Genomic DNA, 25,609 nt, shown 5'->3' with positions numbered 1-25,609 from the left:
TTTCTATAACTTGTATAAATGGTGAACTTCATGTTTATCATATATATCTATATATGGGATGTCCATAAACGGTTTCCTCTTAGTATAGTACCAAAGTACCAAAATTATACACATCTTCAGTTTGCAGATTACAGAAGGAGCTGTTTGCATCTTTTCAAAAACAAGTTAGTAGGATAACGTCTGTGAACCAGTGAATGCTGCTTGCACCTTTACTCGGAGCTATGTGGCAAGGCGTCAGCGAACCGGGTGTGTTGTCGCACAAAAAGCACGTGATTGCAAGCAGACGTTCAAATCAGTCTGGTCATATGACCAGCGGCTGTTGAGGAAGATGGTTCTCTGTCCGCTTGCAGCCGCTGCGGTGCTTCTGCTATTCTCCACCGGGGTTGTGGGGTTTCCTGTTGGCCAGGAACCCCACAATAGCCCAGGCTGTGGGTACAAGGTGAGAAACCTCGTGATTATTATCATGTTATCATGACGTTAATGTAAAAGTTGCCATCGACTATGTCACAGTGTGTTGTCATGTACAGTGAGGTGCGTTTAAAGCTGTGAGGTTATGCGTTGAAGTTTTGTAATAAATGTATAGCTACGTCGGTAAAAACAAATAAAAAACACAATGTCTTTCGCGTGTCTTTACGCGTGAACTGTTTCTTTGAAGAACTGAAACGGAAAAAGCCGGAGATTACAGTGTTCCTAACGAGTGCTTTTGGTTTCGGAAGTGTGAAGCTAGCGACAGTAAGGACTACTAAACGCGGGTCTGAAAATTTCAAAATAAAAGTCCTACGATAAAACCACTATTACGTTCAGCGAAATGAAATTAAGGAAAAATTGGACTGCAGTTGTCCTAAAATATGAACTATTCGTACAGTATTAAAACAACTTCGATTTTAAAGGATGGAGTGTGGCACAGTGGGTAAGGAACTGCGCTTGTAACCGAAAGGTCGCCGGTTCGATTCCCGGGTAAGGACACTGCCGTTGTACCCTTGAGCAAGGTACTTAACCTGCATTGCTTCAGTATATATCCTGCTGTATAAATGGATACAATGTAAAGTGCTATGTAAAAAGTTGTGTAAGTCACTCTGGATAAGAGCGTCTGCTAAATGCCTGTAATGTAATGTAATGTAAACACAGACATTGTAAAACTATTCATAACACTGATATTAATTACAAACAAATGTCTTTTTTCTATTTTTTCCCCTACATTTTTAACAATGACAATGCAAAATTTTAAACGGAGAATTAAAGATAAAATACACCCATTATTATTGCAATATAACATTACATCAGTACATGAGTTTAACTGAATTGTAAGGGAAGAATTTGAGTAATTTGAAATGCATTACTTCAACATTCTGTGCTACCTTGTAACATCAACTATGCAACTTAAAACAAATAAATATGAAAATGTCGCTGGATATTGCAGTAGTATGGGAAGGAGAATAGGACAGTATTAACACTTGTTTGTAAAGGTGAAAACATCACGGCTGGGGTATAAGCATGCAGTACATAGGCGAATTTCATTCAATTAAATCCCAATTGCTTTCTGATAGCATAACATATAATGCGCTGCTGCCTCCCCTTGACATATTGTCTCAATGATATGGGGGTGTTTTGAAAACCTTGGACCCTCCACTTTTCAGATATGGTGTCACTTATATCAAATAAGTGTCATAGAATATGTTGCTGGGGTTTAAACATGCAATTTCTCTGCAAATAGTGTATTCCTATCTTCTGCTAGTACTGTTGAATACATAGTTTTTAACAAGTGCACATACATTGGCCTATACTAGCAGTAGAGAGGAATACACTGTTTAGTTGAACCACAACATTTTCTATCAAATTTTCTATCATGTTTATTTGATATCTTTGTCATCATCTCAATTTAGTGAAGGGCTGTATGCAGTAAATGTCCATTGTTAATTAAAGTCTTAACAGATAACTTTTGGTCTGACTCTGGAATGTGGGTCCAAATGTTATCTATTTAGAGTTGAATTGGCACTGGACATTTTATTGTGTACTAACAAACCCATGCCACATAGTTTATCCTATAACAATTAGCCAGTAAGCTATCGTCTAGAGTTGTTAAAACACCTCAGTGGTAACATGACCTATTAATTATGACAAATATGCTGGAATCAGTTTTATATTCTCCTAAAAAAAAGCAAGATCATGGTATTTCATATTTAGACTTACTGCACTTCCAAGAATCAACATGGCAGAAATATATAAAAAAAGCTTTATAAAAATACACTGCCTTTTTAATTGGCATTATAATTATAACGAAGGAGTATATTTACATGTCAAAACGTCGCTAGTTTCGAAAATAAACTTTGAGATACGTGTCTCGCTTTCGCGCAGGCAGACTTTTATTTTGAACGATTTCGGACGAAGCTGCCGTCTTCCTGTCGCTCACAGTCGCTCATTTCACGGTACTTTTGGTCACCATACTGCCTGACATCGAGACTTGTGCCTCACAGTATGCTCTATCAATTGCCCGAAAGGGTCAATTGCAGTATTTTCCTGGAGTTTGAACCTATAAACCACAGAACTGCAGTGCAACTGGAACAGCTCATTGTTATTACACAGATTTGTATAGGTGTTCCAGTTGTAATGCAGTTCTGTCGTTTAGAGGTTTAAACCTGTGGTTTAAACTCCAGGTAAAAAAAACTGAAATTGAGCCTTTAAATGTCGAACATCTGAGTGTGCATATAGTTTACCGTGACACACAAGTCTTGATATTCTGGTAACAGCGCGGTGCTCAGCTAAGCACACTGCAGTTGAACCAAAATGTTTTCATGGTGTTGACTGTGAACCAGGCACCATTCTTTGATAGACTGGCTAAAATAAAGGATGTTGTGAACTGGGAGTGGCATCTCTACCTCCCTGGAGAAACTCACTGTACTACTGTCTCCTTCTCACTACCCATTTCTGATTATGCACAACTCTGTGTGTGCATGTGTGTGCGTGTGTGTGTGTTTATGTTCATGTGCACACACAGTCATGTCCAGCAACACAGCCCGCCATGCTGAATGTCCACCTGGTCCCCCACACACACGATGACGTTGGTTGGCTCAAGACTGTGGACCAGTACTTCTACGGAGGTCAGTCTTGTTTCTCTTTTTATGGCTCTGCGTGTGCTACCCTTTGTACAGACTGTGGGCAGCCAGTCTTTATTGATAAAGCCTGTAAATCAGTGATGGATCTGGTTCTGTTTCAGGGTGGGCGGGCGTTATAACATTATAAACTCAGTTATAAAGAAGGGAAGAGGTGTCGATATTCTGTAGAAAGACAATTGGGAAACATCTGCGGTTAGTTGTGTAGTGCGAGATGCTGATGTTTTACAGTTCTGACCGACATGACCACTTTTAATTGGGTGAAATCACCCAGGGTGTTCCCATGCAGCAGGACTAGTTTGAGATGAATAGCTGGGTGCTCTTGTGATATGTGTGTGTTATTATTACACCATGCGGGTGTGTTTCACTTCCCTTATTCATGTCAACATAAAATCCAGTTTTCTTGAGCATTTAACCCATCCTGTGAGAATGCGGACAGTGCCTCCCTATTGGTCTATATAATTTACCCTGAATGCACCTGCAAAGTCTAGGTTGTTGTGGTGAAGGGTGAATAGACTCGGGTGATGGCGATGTGCAGGGCGATGTGTAGGGCGATGTGTGTGCAAGCCTGGTTGGGCGTGTGTGGGGCGCGGTGGGGAAATGGCGGGTCACGGAGTGTTGGGCGCGTGTTCCAGAGCGTAACTACATCCAGCACGCGGGCGTGCAGTACATCCTGGACTCGGTGGTGGAGCAGCTGCAGCAGGACCCCGCCCGCCGCTTCATCTACGTGGAGACGGCCTTCTTCTTCCGCTGGTGGAGGCAGCAGAGCGCCCGGATGCAGCAGGTCGTCACGCAGCTGGTCAACGAAGGTGAGGGGGTGAGGGAGGGAGGGAGGGAGGGAGGGGGGCGGAGCCAGGCGTTTCGGGGGCCCTGACCGCCGCCCTCTGTCCCGCCTCCCGCAGGCCGTCTGGAGTTCGTCAACGGCGGCTGGTGCATGAGTGACGAGGCCACCACGCACTACAGCGCCGTCATCGACCAGATGACCCTGGGCCTGCGCTTCCTCAACGACACCTTCGGCCCCTGCGGCCGCCCCCGGGTCGCCTGGCACATCGATCCGTTCGGCCACGCCCGCGAACACGCCTCCATGTTCGCTCAGGTAACGTATGGCTCAGGAGCCGGGGTTAAGCAATGAACCATAAAGATAATTACCAAGTAATGCCCAAAGAAAATCAGTGATTCAAATTGTTTTTATTTTTTATTTAGAAAGTATTTCACTTGACCTCTGTTTTTTTTTTTTCAGTTAGCGTTCTTCTCCACATGGTGGCGCTGCAGCAAATAAACACTGAAGCAATAAATGAACTTTCCCGTGCCCTTTCAGTAATACAGGAAGATGCTGCCTGCTAGGCACAGTTATTGTACGCATCACGTGCTGTGATGTCACTGCTGATGTCACTGCTTATGCCGTCACATGTACACTTTGCCTTTGCTGCTCACCCTTCAGATGGGCTACGATGGCTTGTTCTTCGGGAGGCTGGACTACCAGGACAAGGCGAGGAGAATGAAGGAGAAGGACATGGAGATGGTGTGGAGGGCCAGCGACAGCCTCGCGCCCCCTACCGCCGACCTTTTCACTGGTAATGACCTCTGACCCCGGCGCTGCCAACCACTCTGATGTCACCACCCCCACTGACAGCCCCACTGCATTCCTCTTGACTGACAAAACCCCGCCTCCCGCCCGTCCTTCATCAGGTGTCCTGCCCAATGGCTACAACCCTCCCCAAGGGTTCTGCTGGGACCAGTCCTGCTCAGACGCGCCCATCCAGGACGACCCCAGCCTGGAGGACTACAACGTGGATGCCATCGTCCAGAAATTCCTGAAGGCGGCCAATGACCAGGTATGGCCCCCGGCGTTCCTCCATCGCGAGGCTAATGTAGTAAAAACAGGGCCGAACAGCGTGCTGAGGGTGGTGTGCTGTTCTGATAGCGAGTCTCTGCTCCTGCAGGCTGCTCTGTACAGAACCAACCACATCATCATGACCATGGGATCCGACTTCCAGTACGAGAATGCCAACCTGTGGTACAAGAACTTGGACAAGCTCATCCGCTACGTCAATGCCCTGGTAAAAACCTGTGTGTGTAGGTGTGTGTGCGGGCCAAGTCAATGGAATGTCTTATTTTTAGTAACAGGCATATGTACAAGTAGCCTGAGGTAAATTGCAGTTTGCTTGTATACAGTTGCATGTTGCAGCTGCATGTGTGAGTGTGTGTGTCTGTGTCTGTCTGCCTGTGTGTGAGTGTGTGAGGGAGTGTGTACGCTAAAAGTGACCTGCTGTGGGTGTCCTCCTCAGCAATCCCAGGGCAGCAAGGTGAACCTGCTGTACTCCACTCCATCCTGCTACCTCCAGGAGCTGCACCGGGCCAACCTCACATGGTGAGTGAACAGCAGAGCTGTCAATCACGCTCCACCCCCTCCCACACTCCGCCCCTCTAATACTGCCGTTTCACTCACTGTCCCCAAAACGCAGGACAAGCCTTCTTCAGTGCGTTCAGATGGAGGCTGTTTTTCAGCTACACGTGGGCTTGTAACCCTTCGTTAGTTTATGCTTTTAAATATTTCATCATGAAATAGCCATCATAATAAAGGTTTTTTTTGGTAATGGCACGCTCCGCTGTGAGAGGTTGTCAGCCTCTCTCTCATTCTTCCTTTATCACTCTTTCTACCCCTGTCTGTACTTTTCTTTATCTTCCTCTCTTACCCTCCTCTTTCTTTCTCTCCGTCTGTCTCCTACCCTCGTCTCTCCCGCTCTCGCAGGTCCGTGAAGACGGACGATTTCTTCCCCTACGCTGACGATGCGCATGACTTCTGGACGGGCTACTTCACCAGCCGGCCAGCGCTGAAGGCCTATGAGAGGGTCAGCAACAGCCTTCTGCAGGTACCGTGCTAACGTGCTAACGTGCTCCCTGAACCCCCTCTGCAGCCACCAAGTGTGTGAGCGCTGTTCGTCCCATTCGTGCAGACATCGGCACTCTTAAATTCTGTTTTGTTTCATTTTGTGTCTTTGTAGTGTTAAATGTGCTAGTTTTCTGTGGGGCTTTCCCAGTATAAGATTATTGCCATCTGTGCGCCACACAGAGGAAGTACAGTAAGACTACTGCCACACCCCCAACGCCTCTGAATGAGTTAGTGATATCAGACAGGAACAGCTGCCGCAAAAGACAACACTACTCTAGTCTAATGGTCAGTCTCCATTAGGAAGACGTGTTTCTAAGTACTTGTATAATGAAAGCTCCTCAATTATTCTTCCCAATCTTGACTGTAGTTTGGAATCCATAGAAGGAAGGCATTATGGCTATTTGCTTTATTGGAGATAGTGTTTTTCTTTTATTAAAAAAAAAAAACTTTGATATGGTATCTTAAGTATACATAATATAAAAGTTCTATTTGGTGTGGATAAGGGCAAACAGAAGTTATAATACTCAAGAATAAAAAATACACAAGCATGACAGCCTACAAAATGAATTTGGAAATGTCGATGGTTGCAGTACCTCTAGTTCACAGTAGAGGGAAGTAGTGTCACATTTTATGCAGTACCCATAGTCTCCACTAGGAGTGCTGCTGTAGAGGTCCTGAGAGCTGGAGAGCTTGGGCCAGGGCAGTAATGTGGGTGTGCTTCCTCACAGGTCTGTAACCAGCTGGAAGTCCTTGGAGGGCCAAGCTCCAGGAGAGGTCCCCATGGCGACGGAGACAGTGAAACGCTTAGTAAGTGTATGTTAGAGACAGTTGTGAAACGTGGGAAAAATCACACTATGACTTCAGGGAATTTTTTCTTGCCATCGTTTCCTTTGGCTTGCTGTGCACAAGTATAGGCCAGAGTATCCTGTGCCAAATTTGTATTGTGACAAATCCCCTGTAAAACATGTATTAAAAAAATTGATTGATTAATTGCTGGCTGTCTATTCAGTGTCAAAAAGACGAGATGGTCCAGGGGTAGTGCTGTGATTGACTCACCCCCTGTGTGACGTAACGTGATCTGTATGCTGATTGGCAGGGAGGGCTGTGGGTGTGGCACAGCACCACGACGCTGTGTCCGGGACTGCGAAACAGCACGTAGCCGATGATTACTCAAAGAGGCTGGCCGTAGGCTCTGCACACTGCCAGGTACTGTGCCTTTGTGTGTGCAAACATGCCATGCGTAAGTCTGGCTAATTCATCTGGACTGTAGAGTGTAGCTGATGGGAAACTGACAAGAAGTTCCTAAAACAGGTCCTGGTCAGTAGCTCTCTGTCCCTCTGTGTCTCTCTCAGGTGCTGGTCAGTAACTCTCAGTCCCTCTGTGTCTCTCTCTCTCAGGTGCTGGTCAGTAACTCTCTGTCGAAGCTCAGTGGTTCTTCTGTCCCTCGGACTTACTGTGAGAAGCTCAACGTCAGCGTGTGCCCCCTCACGGAGAGCAGTCACGAGGTGGGCCCCCCCGACGACGCGGACCGGACCGGACCGACCGCCGCCAACGCTCCGACCGCCCGTATCCGTGGCGACAGAGCCTAAAGTGCCCCTCCCCTCCTCTCTCCCTTCCAGTTCTCAGTGACCGTGTACAACCCGCTGTCGCGCCCCGTCACCTGGCCGGTGCGGCTGCCCGTCAATGGCACGCACTACACTGTGACCCGCCCCGGCGGAAGTGTAGTGGACAGCGAGGTGAGGCCCTCGGGCGGCTGTCTCTGTGAGCATGTGCGCGCGCGTTAGCGTAGCATGCCCGTGTTGAGTGGCTTAGCGCCGGGTGAATGGGTGCTGGGGGGTATGCCACGTGCCATGGGGTCCTGTGTGACTGTCCAGTGTCCTAATGGGGCACTGCTGTTGTCCCTCTGAGTGAGGCACAACCCACATTCCTCTTCTGAATAGCCAGCTGCATAAATGGCTACTGTGTAAAATATGTAAGTTCGAATTTTTTTTCCTATGGGAAGGTTTTTTTTTACCTCACTTGCTGAATTTTTCAGGCTCACTCTTGCCCAGTTTTTCCTACTCCTGTTTTTGGGTAAATATTAGCGATGTGTGCATTTCTTTTCCATTCCTTTATGTGAAATGGTTTCACAGCAGCCACACGTGCGTCTCTGGGAGGATGAGTGCCTCTCGGTCAGTCCGGGAGTGTGAGACCCACAGCTGCAGCCGCGTCAGGGCCTGATGATTTCCTCCCGGCTTTCAGGTAGTGCCGGTGTCCCAGGCCACGAAGGACATCCGGAGAGACGGCGGGTATGCCGCCAACGAGCTGGTCTTCCAGGCGACGGCGCCCCCTATGGGCTTCAGCACCTACTCCGTCTCCCTGGTCCAAAACCGGCCTCCTCCGGCCCCGCCTCTGCCTGGCGCCCCTCCCGTCTTAGAGAATCAGGTCTGCCTGTGACGCCCCGCCCCGCCCGATCGCTAGCGTTCTCCTCTGTCTGTACCCGGCTGCTTCTGTCACTCACTGTCACCCCTCCCTGCACACCAGTATCTCAGGGTGACCTTCGACCCCGACACGGGCCTGCTGAGCGGCCTCACCAACCTGGAGACGAAGCAGACTGTGCAGCTCAAGCAGAACTTCTACTGGTCAGTCTGCTCTCTCTCTCTCTCTCTCTCTCTCTGTTGGCTTAATTGAAATACAACTGTAATTATTGCCAAACAATACAGATTGATACTGTGTAAAATAATGGTGATATTGAGATAATAATAATGATAAATGTAACAATATATAACAATAACAACGGAAAACAACGGCAACAATAATGAATCATATGGACACGTTTATATGTTTGGAGTGGGTGGTCACTCACTGTCCCTCTGGTTATGACAGGCTGCAATGAACTCACACACACACACACATTACATTACATTACATTACATTATAGGCATTTAGCAGACGCTCTTATCCAGAGCGACTTACACAACTTTTACATAGCACTTTACATTGTATCCATTTATACAGCTGGATATATACTGAAGCAACGCAGGTTAAGTACCTTGCTCAAGGGTACAACGGCAGTGTCCTTACCCGGGATTCGAACCTGCGACCTTTCGGTTACGAGCGCAGTTCCTTACCCACTGTGCCACACTCCGTCCCACACGCTCTCCCTCTTTCACAGCCTCTCTCTCTCAAGTGTTTTTCTTTTGTTGAGGTAATCAAAAATTCCTTTACAACTGAGCTCTATTTTTAAAATGATGGTTGGGGGAAAAAAAGCTTTTAGAAGTTTGATCTCTCTCGGTCTCTTTCTCTTTCTGTTTGACTTTCTGTGCCTGCCACTTTTGTTGATGGAGTAGTTCTGTACAAAAAGCTCATCTCTGAGAACTCACCAATGAAGTTTCATATTTTTTTTCTTGGTTTTTATTCAGTATTCCCAGTTTTCATTGTGTGTACTGTATGATGGAGCGCACGTTGGTCATTAATAGAATGTCTAGGATATGCGGTCTGTGTTGTCATGGTAATGTACGTGTGTCGCAGGTACAACGCCAGCGTGGGAAATACAGAAAGCATCCAGCCCTCCGGAGCCTACATCTTCAGGCCCAACTCTTCGACACCAGTGCCCGTCAGCCTGACCGCCAAGACCCAGGCGCTGAAGGTGAGCAACATGGAGTTAGCAAACGCGCTGTGCACTGTTCACCTGCCTGTGCACACAGCGCGTACGTGCTGTTAAAGGCGTACTGTCCAGGGTGTTTACCTGGAAACTATTATAAAATAACCATGCTAAGGCATATCTATGATGCACTGGAAATCTGTCTTCACAACACTTTTGCCAATTTTGGGCGTGTGGGTGTGGCTGCAGAGCTAGATAGGGAAGAAGTCCAGATACAGCGAAGCAAAAAGACAAGCCGACAGGGCTTGTTCAAGAACTAGTTAACCTTGGCATTGCTTTTCCTTTGTGGCATCAGCTGAAGTTCGCCAAGGGGATTAAAAGTGAGTCGGCTTGTTTTCTGTTGGACCTGTAAGTAACATTACCGGCAGTGTGAAGCGAGCAACAATAAGGACATTTTCAAGGGTCTGAAATTTTCAAATTCCAAGTTCCAACAATAAAACCACTATTACATTCAACATAATGGAATGAATTAAGCCATAATCGAATCTGCCTTCTTTGTGTCACTCATGGTACTAATATTACCTCACACTATCCAGCTACCTACGTTAGGTGGGATCACTCGGCGTGAGTGTGTGGAGTTCAGGACAGAGGAGAAGACTTTTTAGATTGTAAACACTGGCTAAGTAATCCTGCATAGTATGCCTTTAATATGCAAGTACAGGTCATAGACTTAATGTGTGTTTGTGTTATACCTTAAAAATAGTGATTTAGCTGTGTCTGCTTGAATAGTATAAATTCTTCCTCTTCTAACTTCACCAGTAACACTTTTTCCATCCTTACTCATCTCTCACTCTCAGAACTCGGTGGTGCAGGAGGTGTATCAGCAGTTTGGGCCCTGGGTGTCTCAGGTGGTGCGGCTGTATGAGCACAGCCAGGAGCTGGAGCTGGAGTGGACTGTGGGGCCTGTCCCTGTACGGTGAGTCACACGCACACACTAACATTCCACGCTTCACACACACACACACATACACACACCCACACATGAACACACACACACACGTACGTGCATACACTCACAGACACACACATTCATACTCATACATATGCACACACATACTCATTCACACTGTGATGGAATACAGTTTCATTGTCAACCAACTCCATTGTCAGTGGACACAGTCAAATGATGTTCAGCCAATTTAGAGATATCCAGTTATCTTCACTTTATTCATCACGTGCAAAGGTTTATACGAATTAAACAAAGTTGAAGAGGCTTTGGTTAGTGTGGTAAAAGAATGCAAAAAAATGTGACCGTTCTCTCTCTCTCTCTCTCTCTCTCTCTCTCTCTCTCTCTCAGAGATGGCTTTGGGAAGGAGGTAATCACTCGTCTAGACACCAACATTAACTCATCTGGCCTCTTCTACACAGACTCCAACGGCAGGGAGGTCCTGGAGAGACGGTGAGGGAGGGAGAGGGGGAAGAGTTCTAAAAGAGAGAGAGAGAGGGGGGGGAAGGGGATGGTGAGAGAAAGCAGACAGAAGCCAGAAGAGAGAGGTGCTGAGCAGGATACTTTGGGAAAGATGGTGCCATATTCAGTTCTCACCCTCAATCTCCACTCCCTGTGATTCATTCCTCACTATCCTGCAAGACAGCACGTGATTGGCCGTAGAGTTTCCCAAGGTGGGCTTTCATAGGCAGGGTACATTCCCAAAGTCTTAATTGGTTTACAGTCAATCTGAGGTCTTTACATTTGTGGTCTCTGAGTGTTTACCTCCTGCCTTTAGGTTTACTGTTGCTCCAAAGCGTGATTTATGCACTTGCCATCTCACTGTAAGTCGCTCCGGATAAGAGCGTCTGCCAAATGCCAGTAACGTGATGTAATTGTGCTCCTCACCTCACTGCTCAGTAGTGACATCTGCTGGCCGATAAGGTGTCTGCAGCCTTCACTGTTACCAGCTGTGTGGGTGATAGAGAGGGTTCACCATCCCTGTACTGCTGTACTGGATATAGCTTAAATGACCTAATCAGTGATTTGTTTGAAGACATCACAAGCTTAGAAAAATGAAAGTAGTTGATTTATTCAAATCGGCAAGTCACGGATGGCTCGTGTTTCCCATCGTTTTACAGAGTGCAGTCACTGTGAACTGCTGTGCCAGGACAAGACAGCTGATTGCCGGTTTTCAGCAGTATGTGTATGCTGGTTGGCTCTGCTGATTTCATGGAATTGTTGCTGTTTTGTTGCTTAGAAACTTTGACCAGGCATTCCAAAATGGGATCAGTGGAAAGAAGTAGGGGGGTGGGGTTGAGACGTAAAGGGCTCAGTGAGATGAAAAAACAAAAAGAAGGCCTGGAGGATGCTGAAGAGGGGAGGGGCTAAGCAGTTCAGAAGTGATTTCATTGGTCATTTTCATGTGCTTGCAACCTCTTCATCGCGCAGGAGGGATTTCCGCCCCACATGGGTCCTGAAGCAGACGGAGCCCATCGCTGGAAACTACTACCCAGTCAACTCGCGCATCTACATCAAGGTCAGCCAGCCAGCCAATCAGCCAGTCTCTCTGTCAAGTACTCACTACAACATCTCCCTCTAGTTCTCTATCTTTATCTTCCACACTCCATTTCCCCCTGTTCTTGCAGTTCTTTAATACCCTTCTCTCTGTCTCTTTCTCCTTAAATTCCTGTCTCTCTCTTCTTTACTCTCTCTCTTTCTCTCTCTATACTCTGTCCTGTTCCTGTGATCAGTGTGATGTCAGGAGCAGCAGAAGGTGAAATGGGAGGGTGGAGCCTGTCACCCTGCTGTGGGAGTGTTTATGTAAAAGTCAGGCCCCCAGCCTCAGTATTCTGTCTGTCTGTCTGTCCTTGTGTCTGTCCCTTGTTCAGGACCAGGAGCAGCAGCTGACTGTGGTGACTGACCGCTCTCAGGGTGGGAGCAGCATCCAGGATGGGTCTCTGGAGATCATGGTGAGAGGGACACTCACACACACGCACACACTCACATGCCCCATACACGCACACACGCACGCACTCACATGCCACGCGCCGCACACACACACACACACACACACACACTCACACACAAGCTTTAGAAGCTGTAGTTTTAACACCTCGCTGTCTCTCAGCTGCACAGGAGACTGCTGGTGGACGATTTTCGGGGGGTGGGGGAGGCCCTGTCTGAGCCGGGGGAATACGGCGAGGGGCTGGTGGTGCGAGGGCGCCTCCTGCTGGCTCTCACGCCTCCCAGCACCGCGGCAGAAACACACCGCCGCCTGGCAGAGTCCCTGGTGCTGCAGCCGCTGCTCTCTGTGCAGTCCGGACCCCTGCGCCCCAACACCCGGCTGGAGGTGAGGGGGGTGTACACTGCTGGGGGGGGGGGCGGGCACGCTGCTGAGAGGGAGGGGGACTGAGCTATGGGTAGGCAAGTATGCTGATTCAGACATGGCTGAGGACAGTTGGTGGGAACCTCAAATTGGTTAATGGTGGATGAGCCAGAAAGAGCACAGTTTAATATCTGAAAGCAGGGGCAGAACTGGTTGAGAATAAGGAGAGAATGAGAGGATGGAGAGAATGGAAAGAAAGGAGAGAATGAGAGGACGGTGCACGTGTGAAATGTAGGACTGCGGAACACAGGAGGGGCAGTGAAAAGCTGCGCTCTTCTCCCGTGCTTTTCTCCGTCAGTTCTCTGGGCTCCAGGGCGCGCTGCCCCCTGCTGTTCACCTGCTGACGGTGTCTGAGTGGGGCGAGGACTCGGTCCTGCTGAGGCTGGAGCACCAGTTCCAGGCGCAGGAGAGCGCCAAGCTTTCGCAGCCGGTCACCGTCAACCTGCAGGTGAGGTCGCCGCCAGCCGCTCCATCGCCGAGGTTCACCGGGCAGATCTCCCATTCGGGGAACGTCTTGGCCAATAGAAAGCTCCCCATTTCACCAGTCCCTTAGACGCTCGGTTTGCCGTCCAGAGGAAGCTGTGCTGGGGGCGCCTGATAAACCAACACTCTCTCTGACCCACTCTCTCCGCAGAAACTCTTCTCCACCCTGACAGTTGTGGGCGTGTCCGAAATGAGCCTGGCAGCCAATCAGTGGAAAGATGAGATGACCCGCATGGACTGGAAGGGCCGCACGGGTAGGCTGGTGTCCAAACAGCAGCGATTGATCTGATCTGATCTTCTACACGTGACTAAACCCAGCATCTTTCCTCCTGTCTTCACATGCCGTGTGTAGATTATGTAAAACTCCTTTCCTTTCCTTTTCATAAATTGGTGTGAAAAATGACCGAACGAACAACGAGCACTTTGCTTTTCCGTTTTTATTTTTTTTTGTTGTATGCAGAATTATTTTGCTTTCTTCTGAAATGCCAAAGCACGCCCTGGTCCTGAACACGCATTAGCCTCCGTGCCATGGCACCCTTGGGAAGAGAGAAACCGCACTAGCGCGACGCGTGAGTCTACGCTCAATCTCCGGTGAGACGGTGAACGCGTCTTGCGTGATGAGATGCCGTTGGCTCTGATGCGTTTCCCTGGGCGCCGCCGGCAGGAAATCGTTTGAACGCGCCTGCTAGCGCGGCGCTGGCTTCAGAGGAAAGCGCTAAATGAGATTAAAAAAGGAGATTAAAAGGCTGAATGCACTCGAGGGACAGCTGGGTGCGTACCCGTTTGATTGAGCCGAGAACGTGGTTCTAATGTACTGTAAACTCCCCGAGGACTGGATTTCAGTACGGATTATGGCTCAGTTCAGGACATGAAACGCAGATCCCAGTTTTCGTAGCGCTGTCGTAGAGAGGTACTTAGCATTTTTATATTATATTGCGGGCTTTTATCAGACGCTCTTATCTACAGCAACTTGGACAACTTCTTGCTTTTCTGCATAGTATACATTTGTACTGAGTACCTTGCTCAAGAGTACAACAACATTGTCCTACCTGGGAATCAAACCTGCAACCTTTAGTTTACCCACCCAGTTCCCTAACCATTATACTACACTGCCACCTCTTCAGTCACACCCATTGCTAACAGATGCATAAAATCAAGCATACGGCCATGCAGTCTCCATAGACAAACACTTGGCAGTAGTACTGAAGAGCTCAGTGAGTTTCAACATGGCACTGTCGTAGGATGACACCTTTCCAACAAGTAAAGTTTCTGCGCTGCTAGAGCTGCCCCAGTCAACTATAAGTACAGTTATTGTGAAGTGGAAACGTCTAGGAGCAACAACAGCTCAGCCGTGAAGCGGTAGGCCACACAAGCTCACAGAACGGATAAAAATAAAATGTAAAAATAAGAAAAGAACGGGACCACCGATTTCTTAAGTGCGTAGCATGTAATAATCCTCTGTCCTCGGTTGCAACACTCTACCGAGTTCCAGACTGCCTCTGGAAGCAACGTCAGTGCAACTACTGTTTGTTGTGAGCTTCATGAAATGGGTTTCCGTGGTTGAGTAGCCACACACAAGCCTAAGATCACCATGCGCAATGCCAAGTGTCGGCTGGAGTGGTGTTAAAGCCACTTGCGAATTTGGGTTTGGCAAATGACAAGAGTGCACTACTTGCCTGAATGTATAGTGCCAACTGTAAAGTTTGGTGGAGGAGGAATGATGGTCTGGGGCTGTTTTTCATGGTTTGGGCTAGGCCCCTTAGTTCCAGTGAAGGGAGATCTTAATGTTGACATTCTAGAGAATTGTGTGCTTCCAACTTTGTGGCAACAGTTTGGGGAAGGCCCTATCCTGTTTCAGCATGACAGTTCCACCCTGGACAAAGTAAGATCCATAAAGAAATGGTTTGCCGAGTTTGTTGTAGAAGAACTTGGCTGGCCTGCACAGAGCCCTGACCTCAACCCCATCAAACACCTTTGGGATCAATTAGAATGCTGACTTTGAGCCAGGTCTTTTCACCCAACATTAGTGCCTGACCTCACTAATGCTCTTGTGGCTGAATGGAAGCAAATCCCTGCAGCCATGCTCCAAAATATACTGGAAAGCCTTCCCAGAAGAGTGGAGGCAGTTATAGCGGCAAAGGGGGCACCCAGTCCATATTGATGCCATTGGGTTTTGACAGAAATGTTAAGCACATATGGCTGCGATGTTCAGGAGTCCACATACTTTTGGTCATGTAATGTACTGTAGAAACCCCTGTTACATCCTTATTGGCCTTGTTTGGGGACATTTACACACTGTGATTTGGCTGTGTGTGTTTCAGATGAGAAACCCCTGCAGAAAGAGCGAGGAGACCCCTCTACATGGGAGGTGACGCTGAAGCCCATGGAGATCCGCACCTTCCTGCTTCGCATCAAGAGATAGCCAATCACATACCAGCAAACGCACCACATCCTGTTACTGATCAGTAGCACACATCAGCCAATCTCTGCATTCTCATTTCTTCATCCAATCACAGGATCAGCGAGCAGTATTTCAAGATCATTTCCCAGATAATTTCCAATCCACACTTGTCTTATTTTGAAGATAATATCATTTACAGATACATTTAGCGCCTTTTGAAGAAGCCTATTCAGGTAGTTCTGACCCAAAACAGCATTTAAGTACTTCTAGAATCATCTCAAGCTTTTCCACCCAGGGACACCACTGAGCCACAAATTAAACTAGAACCAGAAACCAAAAACAAGCAATTTTTATGCACTTTTATTATCCATCTACCTTGTATTTAATTCCACTGCTGTCCCTTCCGTGATTCCTTGTGTCTCTCAGAAAGAGCAGTGGTCTCCCCCTCTGATACTTGGACAGTAGGAGACGTTTGGCTTTTTAATAACCACAGGCCAGAGCGGTCTGACGCCAGTGGCAGCAACGGAACCTCCGTCTGTGTTTACGTTGCCGAGATACTGTTCCCTGGAGCTGTCCCGGGGTATTCTGATGCACTGCTGCTTTCCGGGGGGTGGGGGGTCTCTAGCGTTTTCATGTTTTGGCTTTTAAAGATCCAGCGCACACAAAGATCCTGGCACATGCACTCTGGAGAGTACTTCCTGTCGCATGCTACGATTAACTTCACGCTCTGGCATTGCAGTCTGCCTGCTGGGCGTTCCGTACGCACGTAGTCCTCTTTACTCAGCGATTCATCAACAGTACAGTACGCCTGAATTTTCTAAAACGTGATTTTTTTTTTTAAGAAGAAAAAATTTGTAAATAATGTTTCTCGTCGATAGCGATGAGCAGCTGAAATAAAGCGCAGGTTCTGCAGAGCTGTCTGGGTTTGATTACTTATGCCTGGTTGTGTACACCCATGATCACACGCCACATTTCTCTCCTCCCCCCTTCTCAAAAGGAGGGTGGACGGTTCACCCCTTTTTGTATTTTACATTATTCAGATGGTGGAAAGCAGAGAGGATAACAGATAAGGGATCACAGTTTAGCAGGCCATTGGGGGGGGGGGGGGGTTGTACACTGCCACTATGGCCTGCACAAGTCCTGTCTGCACTGCCTGGTCTAAGGTTGGCTTTACCTGCTAACAGCCACGCAATGGTGAGGGACTACCAAAAAAAAATAGGAATGGGAATTTGGATTGGGTGAACACTCTTAATCTAACGTGTCATTTTTTTGGTAAAAGGGCAAGAGTAATATCAGGAGAAAATAGCCTCTGCTCAGAGCGGTTTGAGTGCCAGCAAGCTTAGTTTCACAGCGTGTGCACTTGCTGGCCTGTGGAGAGATTTGATCAGAGCATGGGCGACCTCACTACATCAAGACAGGTTTATTTCAGGACAAGCCACCCCACGCTCTCTACGTGCCTCTGATGAGAGAAAGGCCTCTTATTCCCAGCACCAGCTGGGACGGATACGATCGTACTTCCCGGCGAAAATCGGGCGCTTTGACCGCCGTACACACGCGCCTGATGGTGCTGGACCTGCGCACTCAAAGACCCGCTCACCACGAGAGCTCCTGAGGTTTAGTCACACGGTGCCCGGCTGCTCTGGCTCACCGTTACGTGCACCCTCAGTCCGCGGGGCCAGAAGCAACCACTTTCACACATCCACTAGCAAAAAAAACCCACAAAAGAGCATCCATTCAGCTATGAATAGGCGTCCTGTGTCTGACTGTTGGACAAAAAAAATTAAAAAGTGGACAAATCTGAGGCGTTCAGCAGCGTCGACCGCCGCATTCAGCCGCTGTCGCGGCAGAAGCGCTCCTCGAGGGTGTCCTCCACTCGCCGTACCCAGAGACGCGCAAGGTCAGGCAGAGTTCCAGAGTGCCGGCCGCAGTGACATCAAGAGGGGTGAGGAGAGGGGAGGAGGAGGAGGTGGAGGGCAGGGGGGCGGAGGGGCGGGGGCAGAGAGCGGGAGGGGGAGGAGTGGTGCAGGCACGGCGAGGAGAGGAGGGAGGAGGAGAGGAGGAGGAGAGCGGAAAGGACACGGTTCAGGCCAGGAAGCTACGGCGACTGCTCAGCCTGCGGCGCCGGGACACAGGAGGAGGCAGGCCGACGTCTGAATACGGGGCCGGGATGATTGATGACGGAACAAACAACATACGCGCGCTCCTACACAGACAGCTCTACGCACCCGCATTGCACGCGCACGCTCACACACGACTCTGCACACACGCTCACACACTGCCCCGCTCACAATATGACCATCACACGCACAACACACGCTCACACAGCCCACTCACGCAGCACGCCACACACCACACACACACACGGTCACACACACACACATCATCACCACTCACACGCGCACCATCACACCCAACACACACTGCGACCACGCACGCCACATATACACGCCCACACACACACACAGGAACGCACGCACACAGCGTATAACAGGCATTTTATTGGCCCAAAAAAATGCAAAGAAAACAACAAAAATGATTAAAATACTGACTAGCTCCAGCTCCTCTTGCTGAATGACCTGTACACACTTTGTCTAATTTTACCCCTCCACCCTCCACCTCTTGCCAGGCCTTCCACTGTAAATAATCGTTTGTTCTTAATTGACCTGCCTGGTAAAATAAAGGTTAACCGACTGCAAAGAGCCCCCAGGGTTCCAGCTTTTAATTCCACACCCATCTGCCCCCCCCCCCCGTTCGCCACGTCCAGGGTCCAGACCCCCCAGTCTTCCCGCCCTAGAGTCTGCGTAAAGCTCAGCTCAACCAATGGGACGCTCGCATTCGCACAGCCCTGCTTCAAGCTCAGATGTGCCCATCCTCTGTTTGGGCTGGCATGCCCGCTGAATTTGCTCTCCAGGTGATAGACGTGTGCTCGCACGTGGGGGGCGGGGATTTGGGGTGCATTCTTCAGTTGCTCGTAATCATTTTTGAGGCGATCGCCCTGCCCTGAGGACGCAGGGGCGGGGGGGAGGATCGCGCGCGGAAGATGACTGGGAGAAGGAGGGATGGGTGGAGGCAGCGAGAGAGAGAACTGCGTCACGTCACTCCATCTTCTGTCCTTCGCCCGACCCCGGCTGAGGTTCGTGAGAATAGCAGCACTCGTCGCCGCGGTTACATGTACCCTGCGGAGAAACGAGGGGGAGGAAGAGGGAAGAGGGGAGGGGTAGAGGGCTGTCGTTTTCAGTTCTACAAATGCTTTTATTTAACTGTAAGCCATTCTTTTTAGCAATATATAATTGTAATCCTTATTATTTTCACTCAGTCATGCCTGCTTCTTATACCACATGTCAGTTACTTTTTATATGTCATACGTATAAATGCAAGACAGCTGTGCTGTGCTGTGTTAAAGTACGAGAGCTGTGCTGTGCTGTGTTACAGCTGTGTTGCAGGCACTGTGCACGCAGTAAAGTGTCTGTACCTTTCTGAACTTTTTGCAGGGGAAGTTCTTGAGTTGGGAGGCGTCAGTGACCGGAGCCTTCCTCTTATTCTGGAACTGTTTCCTCTTGTCCTCCAGTGTTGAGGAAATCCCCCCGCTGATGGGGGGCAGGAGAGAGAGAGAGGGAGAGAAAGAGAGAGAGAAAGAAGGCTTTTAGAAGAGCTCTCCCGTAAAACAGAGGGATGCTGAAGGAGGCTGGTGGCGTGGGCTGGCGCGGGGGGGCCCTGGCTCACCTTGCCTTGGCGCGGGCTTTGGGCCCCCAGTTGGCCTGCGGGTTCTCCTGGTAGCGCGTGAGGTGGCGGCGGCGGGACTGGGGGTTGGCGTCCTCCCGCACATCGAAACATGCCTGCAGCCTGCAGGGGGCGGGCCAAAGGAGGGCGGGGTTTACTCACAACCCACAGTCAATCAAATACCCATGACCAAGTGACATGACACAGTGTGTGAAAACCAGGGTCCTCCACCAGCCACTGTGGCAGGTAGAAAATTTCTACCAGCCACTCAGAATTTTTACCTTCTGAAAACAGAATTACAAACACAGACCCTTATAACATCATGACTTTGCTCGCTCTTGTTGGAGGCCAGCTCCCGGTGCAAAACATGGCCATGTCCTCATCATAACCCAGCCAGTCACATATTTCCCCTTTTTCAAAAATGATCAATTTTTCACAGAAGTACATCTTTTTCTGGAGGCTGAATTAAGCCAACTATTACTAAAAACTTACTAAAAAATAAGCCCCCTTCGCCCAAACTCTACTGCACACTGCATTGCGCTTTTCTTAAGTGCCTTACAAAATGCACTTATGTGGGCTTCTATAAAGACAAACTACATGCATTATTACACCCTTCCCTTTTTATCATGTTTTATGTCAGCTTTAAGGACTACGCATTCTAACGACTACAGATTCCAATCTTCAATGCTGTGAGCAGAATTTATACACAGCACAGGACGGGCTCTGTGGTGTGCTTAACACGGATGAAGCAAAGGAACAGCGGATGAAGCACAGATGAAGCAAAGGAACAGCGGATGAAGCACTGATGAAGCAAAGGAACAGTGGATGAAGCACTGATGAAGCAAAGGAACAGCGGCTGAAGTAAAGGAGCAGCGGATGAAGCAAAGGAGCAGCGGATGAAGCAAAGGAACAGCAAATGAAGTAAAGGAACAGTGGATGAAGCAAAGGAACAGCAGATAAAGCACTGATGAAGCAAAGGAACAGTGGATGAAGCACTGATGAAGCAAAGGAACAGCGAATGAAGCAAAGGAACAGTGGATGAAGTAAAGGAACAGCGGATGAAGCAAAGGTACAGTAGATGAAACAAAGGAACAGTGAATGAAGCCCTGATGAAGCACAGGAACAGGGGATGAAGCACAAGAACAGTAGATGAAGTAAAGAAACAGTGGATGAAGCAAAGGAACAGTGGATGAAGCACAGGAACAGCGCCTCACTGCTTCTCCGTCTGCACTCACGTGGGCTCAGCGGACAGGATGCGGAACGCCGGGCTGGTCTCTGACAGTCTCTCTCTCTTCACGGGGTTGCACTTCTCCTGAGGAGACGCACGAGAAACAGGATCCTGAACACAGGCCAGGACACAGCTGCAAACGCAGGCCCAAGCGGGTCCACCCACGGCCATGCACACACAAAGTGGGCTGCAAAGTGCCGTAAGCATAACCCTGAAGCACAGGCCAAGGCACAGTCATAAACACAGTGTCAAACACAATTTAAAAACACAATACACAGTCTAACAATGCCCGAAACACACTGCGCCCCGTCTGTGTGAACGGCACCGTCCGGAGGCCCAAAGCGGCCTTACCCAGCAGCGCATGATGTCCCAGAGCACCGCGGGCGGGGCGTCGGTCTTGAGGGCGTTCTTGCAGGCGTGGGAGAGGGACACTCTGAAGCCAGCGTGGAGCAGAGCAGACCTGCAGGGACACGGAGCACAGCAGCACTCACAACACTGCCTGCTGCTACCGGCACAGGCAGGAGGCTGTGGCATGGACAGGCTGGGCTGTGCTGTGCTGGATTGTACTGTGCTGTGCTGTGCTGTGCTGTGTTGTGCAGTTCTGTTACCTGAACTGCAGCAGTGGGGGGGTATTGCAGTGCATGGTGCTGCTCAGGTTGTCCAGGGTGTAGTAAAGAGGCACATCTTCCAGCTCCTGAAAAACACACGCACGCACGCACACACACACACACACACACACGTTGGGATTTGGTCTGGTGTTTGCACTGGTCCGCAGAGCACTGGTCTTTTAAAGCTCTCTGCCCTTCCACCCAGCTACAGGCAGAGAGCCACCGCTGCTGATCTCCCAAACTGCTCATCATCTCATTACCTCCGTGATCATGCTGAGCATTCCCTCAATCCGCCGGGACGTCCCAAACCGAGACGGGTTCCCCGACACCGCCGACAGGACCTTCTGCACAAACTGGGTATTGTGGAGGGGCTCTGCCCAAATTGGACCACCTAACTACAGAAACGGGGGAGGAGGGGGAAGCATGGGGAGGGGGGCAGGAGGAAGAGGGAGACACCGTGGTCACAATTAAGAACGCACAATACAAACATGAACACAAGGCTACCAAACGGTTAAAGTTTCTTTAAGACATGGCAAATGGGTTCAGAAGAAGTTTATGAAACGGGGTGGGGGGGGACTGACCTGATGCCTGTGGCCGCAGTGTTCACACTCAGGGCCAACGGGGGGTCCCGTGGCTGCAGAGTACTTCATGCTGAAACACACCAAACCCACAGACGGGACACCACGTCAGCGCCCCAGCGCCACCAAACTCCAGAACCGCACACATTACACAGCCCCAACAATGGAGGAGCAGAGGGAGGGGGAGAAAGAGAGAGTAACGGCAAGGAGGAGAGGAGAGGGGGAGAAAGAGAGAGAGAGACAGAGTAACAGTGAGAAGAGAAGTAACAGTGAGGGTGAGGAGGAGAGGGACAGAAAGAGAGAGGAGTGAGAGAGAAAGGGGTACAGAGAGAGAAACAGAGATAGAGAGAGAGAAGGAGGGGTACAGAGAGAGAAACAGAGAGATAGAGAGAGTGAAGGATGGGTACAGAGAGAGAGAGAGAGTAACAGAGAGGGTGCCATACTGTTTTCCCTGGCTGACGCGCTTGCCCATTCTCTGCAGGTGGAAGGAGCCACAGCCCACACAGTTATACAGCAGGGCCTGCTTACTGCAACACAGGCACAGGGTTAAACAGCTTACACAGCAGGGCCTGCTTACTGCAACACAGGCACAGGGTTAAACAGCTTACACAGCAGGGCCTGCTTACTGAAACACAGGCACAGGGTTAAACAGCTTACACAGCAGTCACCCTCACCTTTCACCTGTGAAGCCCCCAGTCGGTCCTATCACAACTTCATGCTAACATGACTCCACTCGCACTGCTTGGAAATGCAGTTAAAACAACTAAACACATTCTAGAGCACCAATCAAAGCTGGACACAATTAACCAATCACACTGAAAAAATTTCAAGCAATGCAGTGAAACATTACATTTCAAAAAAAGTATTCATATTTATAATATACTCCAATATTACTGTTAAGAGTCTCCACTGTCCTAAATATTTTGTAATGATGACATATATATGCAAAATACTACTGCTAAAATACTATACTAACACTACCAGAAGCCCATTGAGGGGTTGTATGGATATCCCAGCGCAGCGATTGGCTGATTCGTTCTGACCCACTGCGCTTGGAGCTGAAGTACCTGGCCGAGTTCTTAACCTTGGCCTGGCCCGAGAACACCCTGGCGAAGACGCGGATGTAGAAGTCGGCGCTGACGCTGAGGAGGGGCTCGATGTAACGCTGGTACACCCCCGCCCTCTGGTCCAGACTGTGCAGGATGATACGCAGCGCCTGGAGAAAACCCAACACCGCGTTAAGGCAGTCAACACACCGCACAAACACACATGGACACGCAGAAACACCATGTTAAGACAGTCAACACACCGTCCAAACAACGTTAGACGCATCACAGACACGTGCACACACAAACCCCTGAGGATTACAAGTGCAGTATGGTAATTTACAAACACCACTGACCGTCTCCCTCTCTCTCTCACACACGCACATACACACACACACACACAGAGGTCAATGAAATATAAGAGTTAGGTAGCAAGCAAACCCCAGTCTGCCTGCCCACCAGAGCACACACAGCTGTGTGAGAGTGCCGCAGTGCGTCAGGCACGGTCACTGCGCGCTCACCATCTCATGGCAGTACTTGGCCTTGATGGACACGGAGCCGTATTTACTGTAGCAGGTCTCGCCGCTGTTCCCCGCCATAACCGCCATGTCCGTGCAGGTCACACACAGCAGGCCTGAGAGACAGAGGGGATCGGTGAGCTGCTGCTCTGACAGGGACGGACAGAGAGCGAGATGGGGGGGGGGACACAGACTGAGCAAGAAATTCAGTAAAACTTCAAAGAAAAAAAACGAACAAAAATGTACAATGTAGACTGTGTGTGTGTGTGTGTGTCTGTGTGAGCGTCTGTGTGTGCCTGTGTGTGTGTGTGTGTGTGTGTGTGTGTGTGTCTGTGTATTTCTACCATTTGACAGACACTCCAGCAGACTGACCTCCCTCACTGACGGCCTGCACAGCAGCATCAAGGAAGGGGGCGGGGCTGCCGTACGGATCCAGGTCGATGACATCATAGCGGTCCTTGCGTCCGCGGGCTTCGTACATCAGCATGCTGAGAAAACAAAAGCGGAAATGCCGACTCTGGGGAAAACCACGCCGGGGGCCACTAAAGCAGGCACAGACTGAGACACCGCCCACAAACCCCCCGCTGTCATTAAAGCAGACCGCCATTATCACAGGGAAGCCCCCGCTGGGTGAACGGGCCTCGCGCGCGGGCCCCGCCCGGCGTACCTGGCGTCCCGCTGGCTGGCCTGCAGCAGGTGCGAGACGCCGTTGTGCTGCGCGTGGCGGCGGCGAATGGTTGGCGGCGCGCGCGGGCCGGCACGAAGCGCAGGTCGTGGCGGTGACCTCCAGACAGAGCCCGGAGCACACCTCCCAGGCTACGGCAAGCGAGACGAGCGAAACATGCCGGACATGCTGGTCCAGTGACCCTCAAGCACACGCATGCCTCACGCCTGTTGGAGTTACACCACTGTGCTACACCACACCACACACACACGCTCGTCAGCACTTACAGAGCACATCACAGAGACAGCGCAACACACCCAAGCCACACTCCCCCACTCTCAGTACACCAATACTGTGCATCATTACTACATCCACACACAGTCTGTACAGTGATGAGCAACAGTGAGGCCTCAAGACCTGTATAACGGGTGGCCCTACAATGTGCTATCAATCAATGACTTGCACAGACCAATGGGAATACTCCACAGGGAGAAAAAAATAAAAAAAAATTTTGAGTCACTGATAAAATGTATTAGTTCCACCCACTATGGGATATAAGAAGCCTTAGTCTACCATTGCCTATCATTCTATCTATCATTGCCTAAACCCACATGTACACCCCCCCACCCAATACACACAATCAGAGAAATGGGAATCGCATGTAACACACTTGGAGCCTGATTTACCAAGACCTTTAGGATGTACAAAACCTTTCGGTACATGCAAAACTAGTAACATAACCAAAGACTGGTGCAAAATAAATACCATGACCAATCACTGGTCATGGTATTGGTTTTGCATGTGCCAAAAGGTTTTGCACATGCTAAAGGTAAATCAGGTCCTTTGAGTGATCCCTGTACACTTTCCCAGGCATAGTAAAACGCAGTGTCATTTACTCTGATATGGAGAGAGAGAGGGGAGAGTAACACCCGCCAAACTATCCAAGAACCACAGAAACACTCGTGCAGTGCCTGCCTCAGGGCTACCTCACAGCGCTCCCCCGCAACAGCAGTCTCCAGCTGCTGTCCTCCCTGCTCTTCCATCTTCTCCTCCTCCATTTCCTTCTCCTCTTCCTGCTGCCGCTCCATCCCCTGGCCCTCCTCAGACAGGCTGACGACCACGCGTTCCTTCTCCCCGGGCACCAGGACCCGCACCCCCCGCTGAGCCAGCTGCTCCCGCGTAAACTCTGTTATCACCGCACACCTGCGAAGCGAACAGATTTACAGGGAAACGCCCCCGCACTCGCGTGCACACGCACACAGCATAAACACAAAGAGGGGAAAAAGCTGCATCCCAATCCTGGCGGTACCAACAGTAACATTTAATTTTATTAGTGTAGCAAGACTGATTAAAGAATTATGGTGCTTGCTGAAAGTATTGAAAAATTTAGCTACAGCATCAAA

General features: G+C 49.5%; 2 protein-coding genes across 3 annotated transcripts in view; one reads left to right on the top strand and one right to left on the bottom strand.

Moving 5' to 3' along the window:
• Nucleotides 1-278: 278 nt before the first annotated feature.
• On the top strand, nt 279-16,756 carry man2b1 (mannosidase, alpha, class 2B, member 1). Of its 2 annotated transcripts, none has more exons than XM_064323681.1 (24): nt 279-439; nt 2,996-3,098; nt 3,746-3,919; nt 4,013-4,206; nt 4,552-4,684; nt 4,800-4,945; nt 5,054-5,170; nt 5,399-5,481; nt 5,863-5,983; nt 6,732-6,810; nt 7,100-7,209; nt 7,401-7,508; nt 7,623-7,739; nt 8,245-8,427; nt 8,527-8,624; nt 9,514-9,631; nt 10,444-10,562; nt 10,944-11,045; nt 12,024-12,111; nt 12,464-12,544; nt 12,703-12,924; nt 13,259-13,408; nt 13,595-13,697; nt 15,765-16,756. In XM_064323681.1, the coding sequence occupies exons 1-24, from the start codon at nt 329-331 to the stop codon at nt 15,863-15,865; spliced, it is 2,961 nt and encodes a 986-aa protein (XP_064179751.1). In that variant the 5' UTR covers nt 279-328; the 3' UTR covers nt 15,866-16,756. The 2 variants fall into 2 exon arrangements, with proteins under 2 accessions (XP_064179751.1, XP_064179750.1); XM_064323680.1 differs by having other exon boundaries at nt 7,356-7,508.
• Nucleotides 16,757-18,322: 1,566 nt separating this feature from the next.
• Nucleotides 18,323-25,609, bottom strand: part of trmt1 (tRNA methyltransferase 1) — an 8,349-nt gene continuing 1,062 nt past the window's right edge. The window contains 14 exon segments of the mRNA XM_064323679.1: nt 18,323-19,020; nt 19,317-19,431; nt 19,568-19,687; nt 20,800-20,876; nt 21,144-21,252; nt 21,401-21,486; nt 21,661-21,795; nt 21,982-22,051; nt 22,422-22,505; nt 23,046-23,194; nt 23,546-23,658; nt 23,915-24,030; nt 24,210-24,433; nt 25,193-25,409. Coding sequence (XP_064179749.1) covers nt 18,940-19,020; nt 19,317-19,431; nt 19,568-19,687; nt 20,800-20,876; nt 21,144-21,252; nt 21,401-21,486; nt 21,661-21,795; nt 21,982-22,051; nt 22,422-22,505; nt 23,046-23,194; nt 23,546-23,658; nt 23,915-24,030; nt 24,210-24,433; nt 25,193-25,409 — 1,696 coding nt within the window. The 3' untranslated portion in view covers nt 18,323-18,939.

Source organism: Anguilla rostrata, chromosome 2, assembly GCF_018555375.3.
Source record: "Anguilla rostrata isolate EN2019 chromosome 2, ASM1855537v3, whole genome shotgun sequence".
In the NCBI taxonomy this organism is placed as follows: Eukaryota; Metazoa; Chordata; class Actinopteri; order Anguilliformes; family Anguillidae; genus Anguilla; species Anguilla rostrata.
Note: the sequence above shows the minus strand (reverse complement) of the source record. Positions and strands in the feature narration are given on the sequence as shown.

Excerpts from the sequence above, each read along its gene's own strand:
- man2b1 (XM_064323680.1), top strand. The coding sequence starts at position 329 with ATGGTTCTCTGTCCGCTTGCAGCCGCTGCGGTGCTTCTGCTATTCTCC. Across the intron at positions 5,171-5,398 it reads TCCGCTACGTCAATGCCCTG|CAATCCCAGGGCAGCAAGGT; the intron begins GTAAAAACCTGT and ends TGTCCTCCTCAG. Across the intron at positions 12,925-13,258 it reads GCCCCAACACCCGGCTGGAG|TTCTCTGGGCTCCAGGGCGC; the intron begins GTGAGGGGGGTG and ends TTTCTCCGTCAG.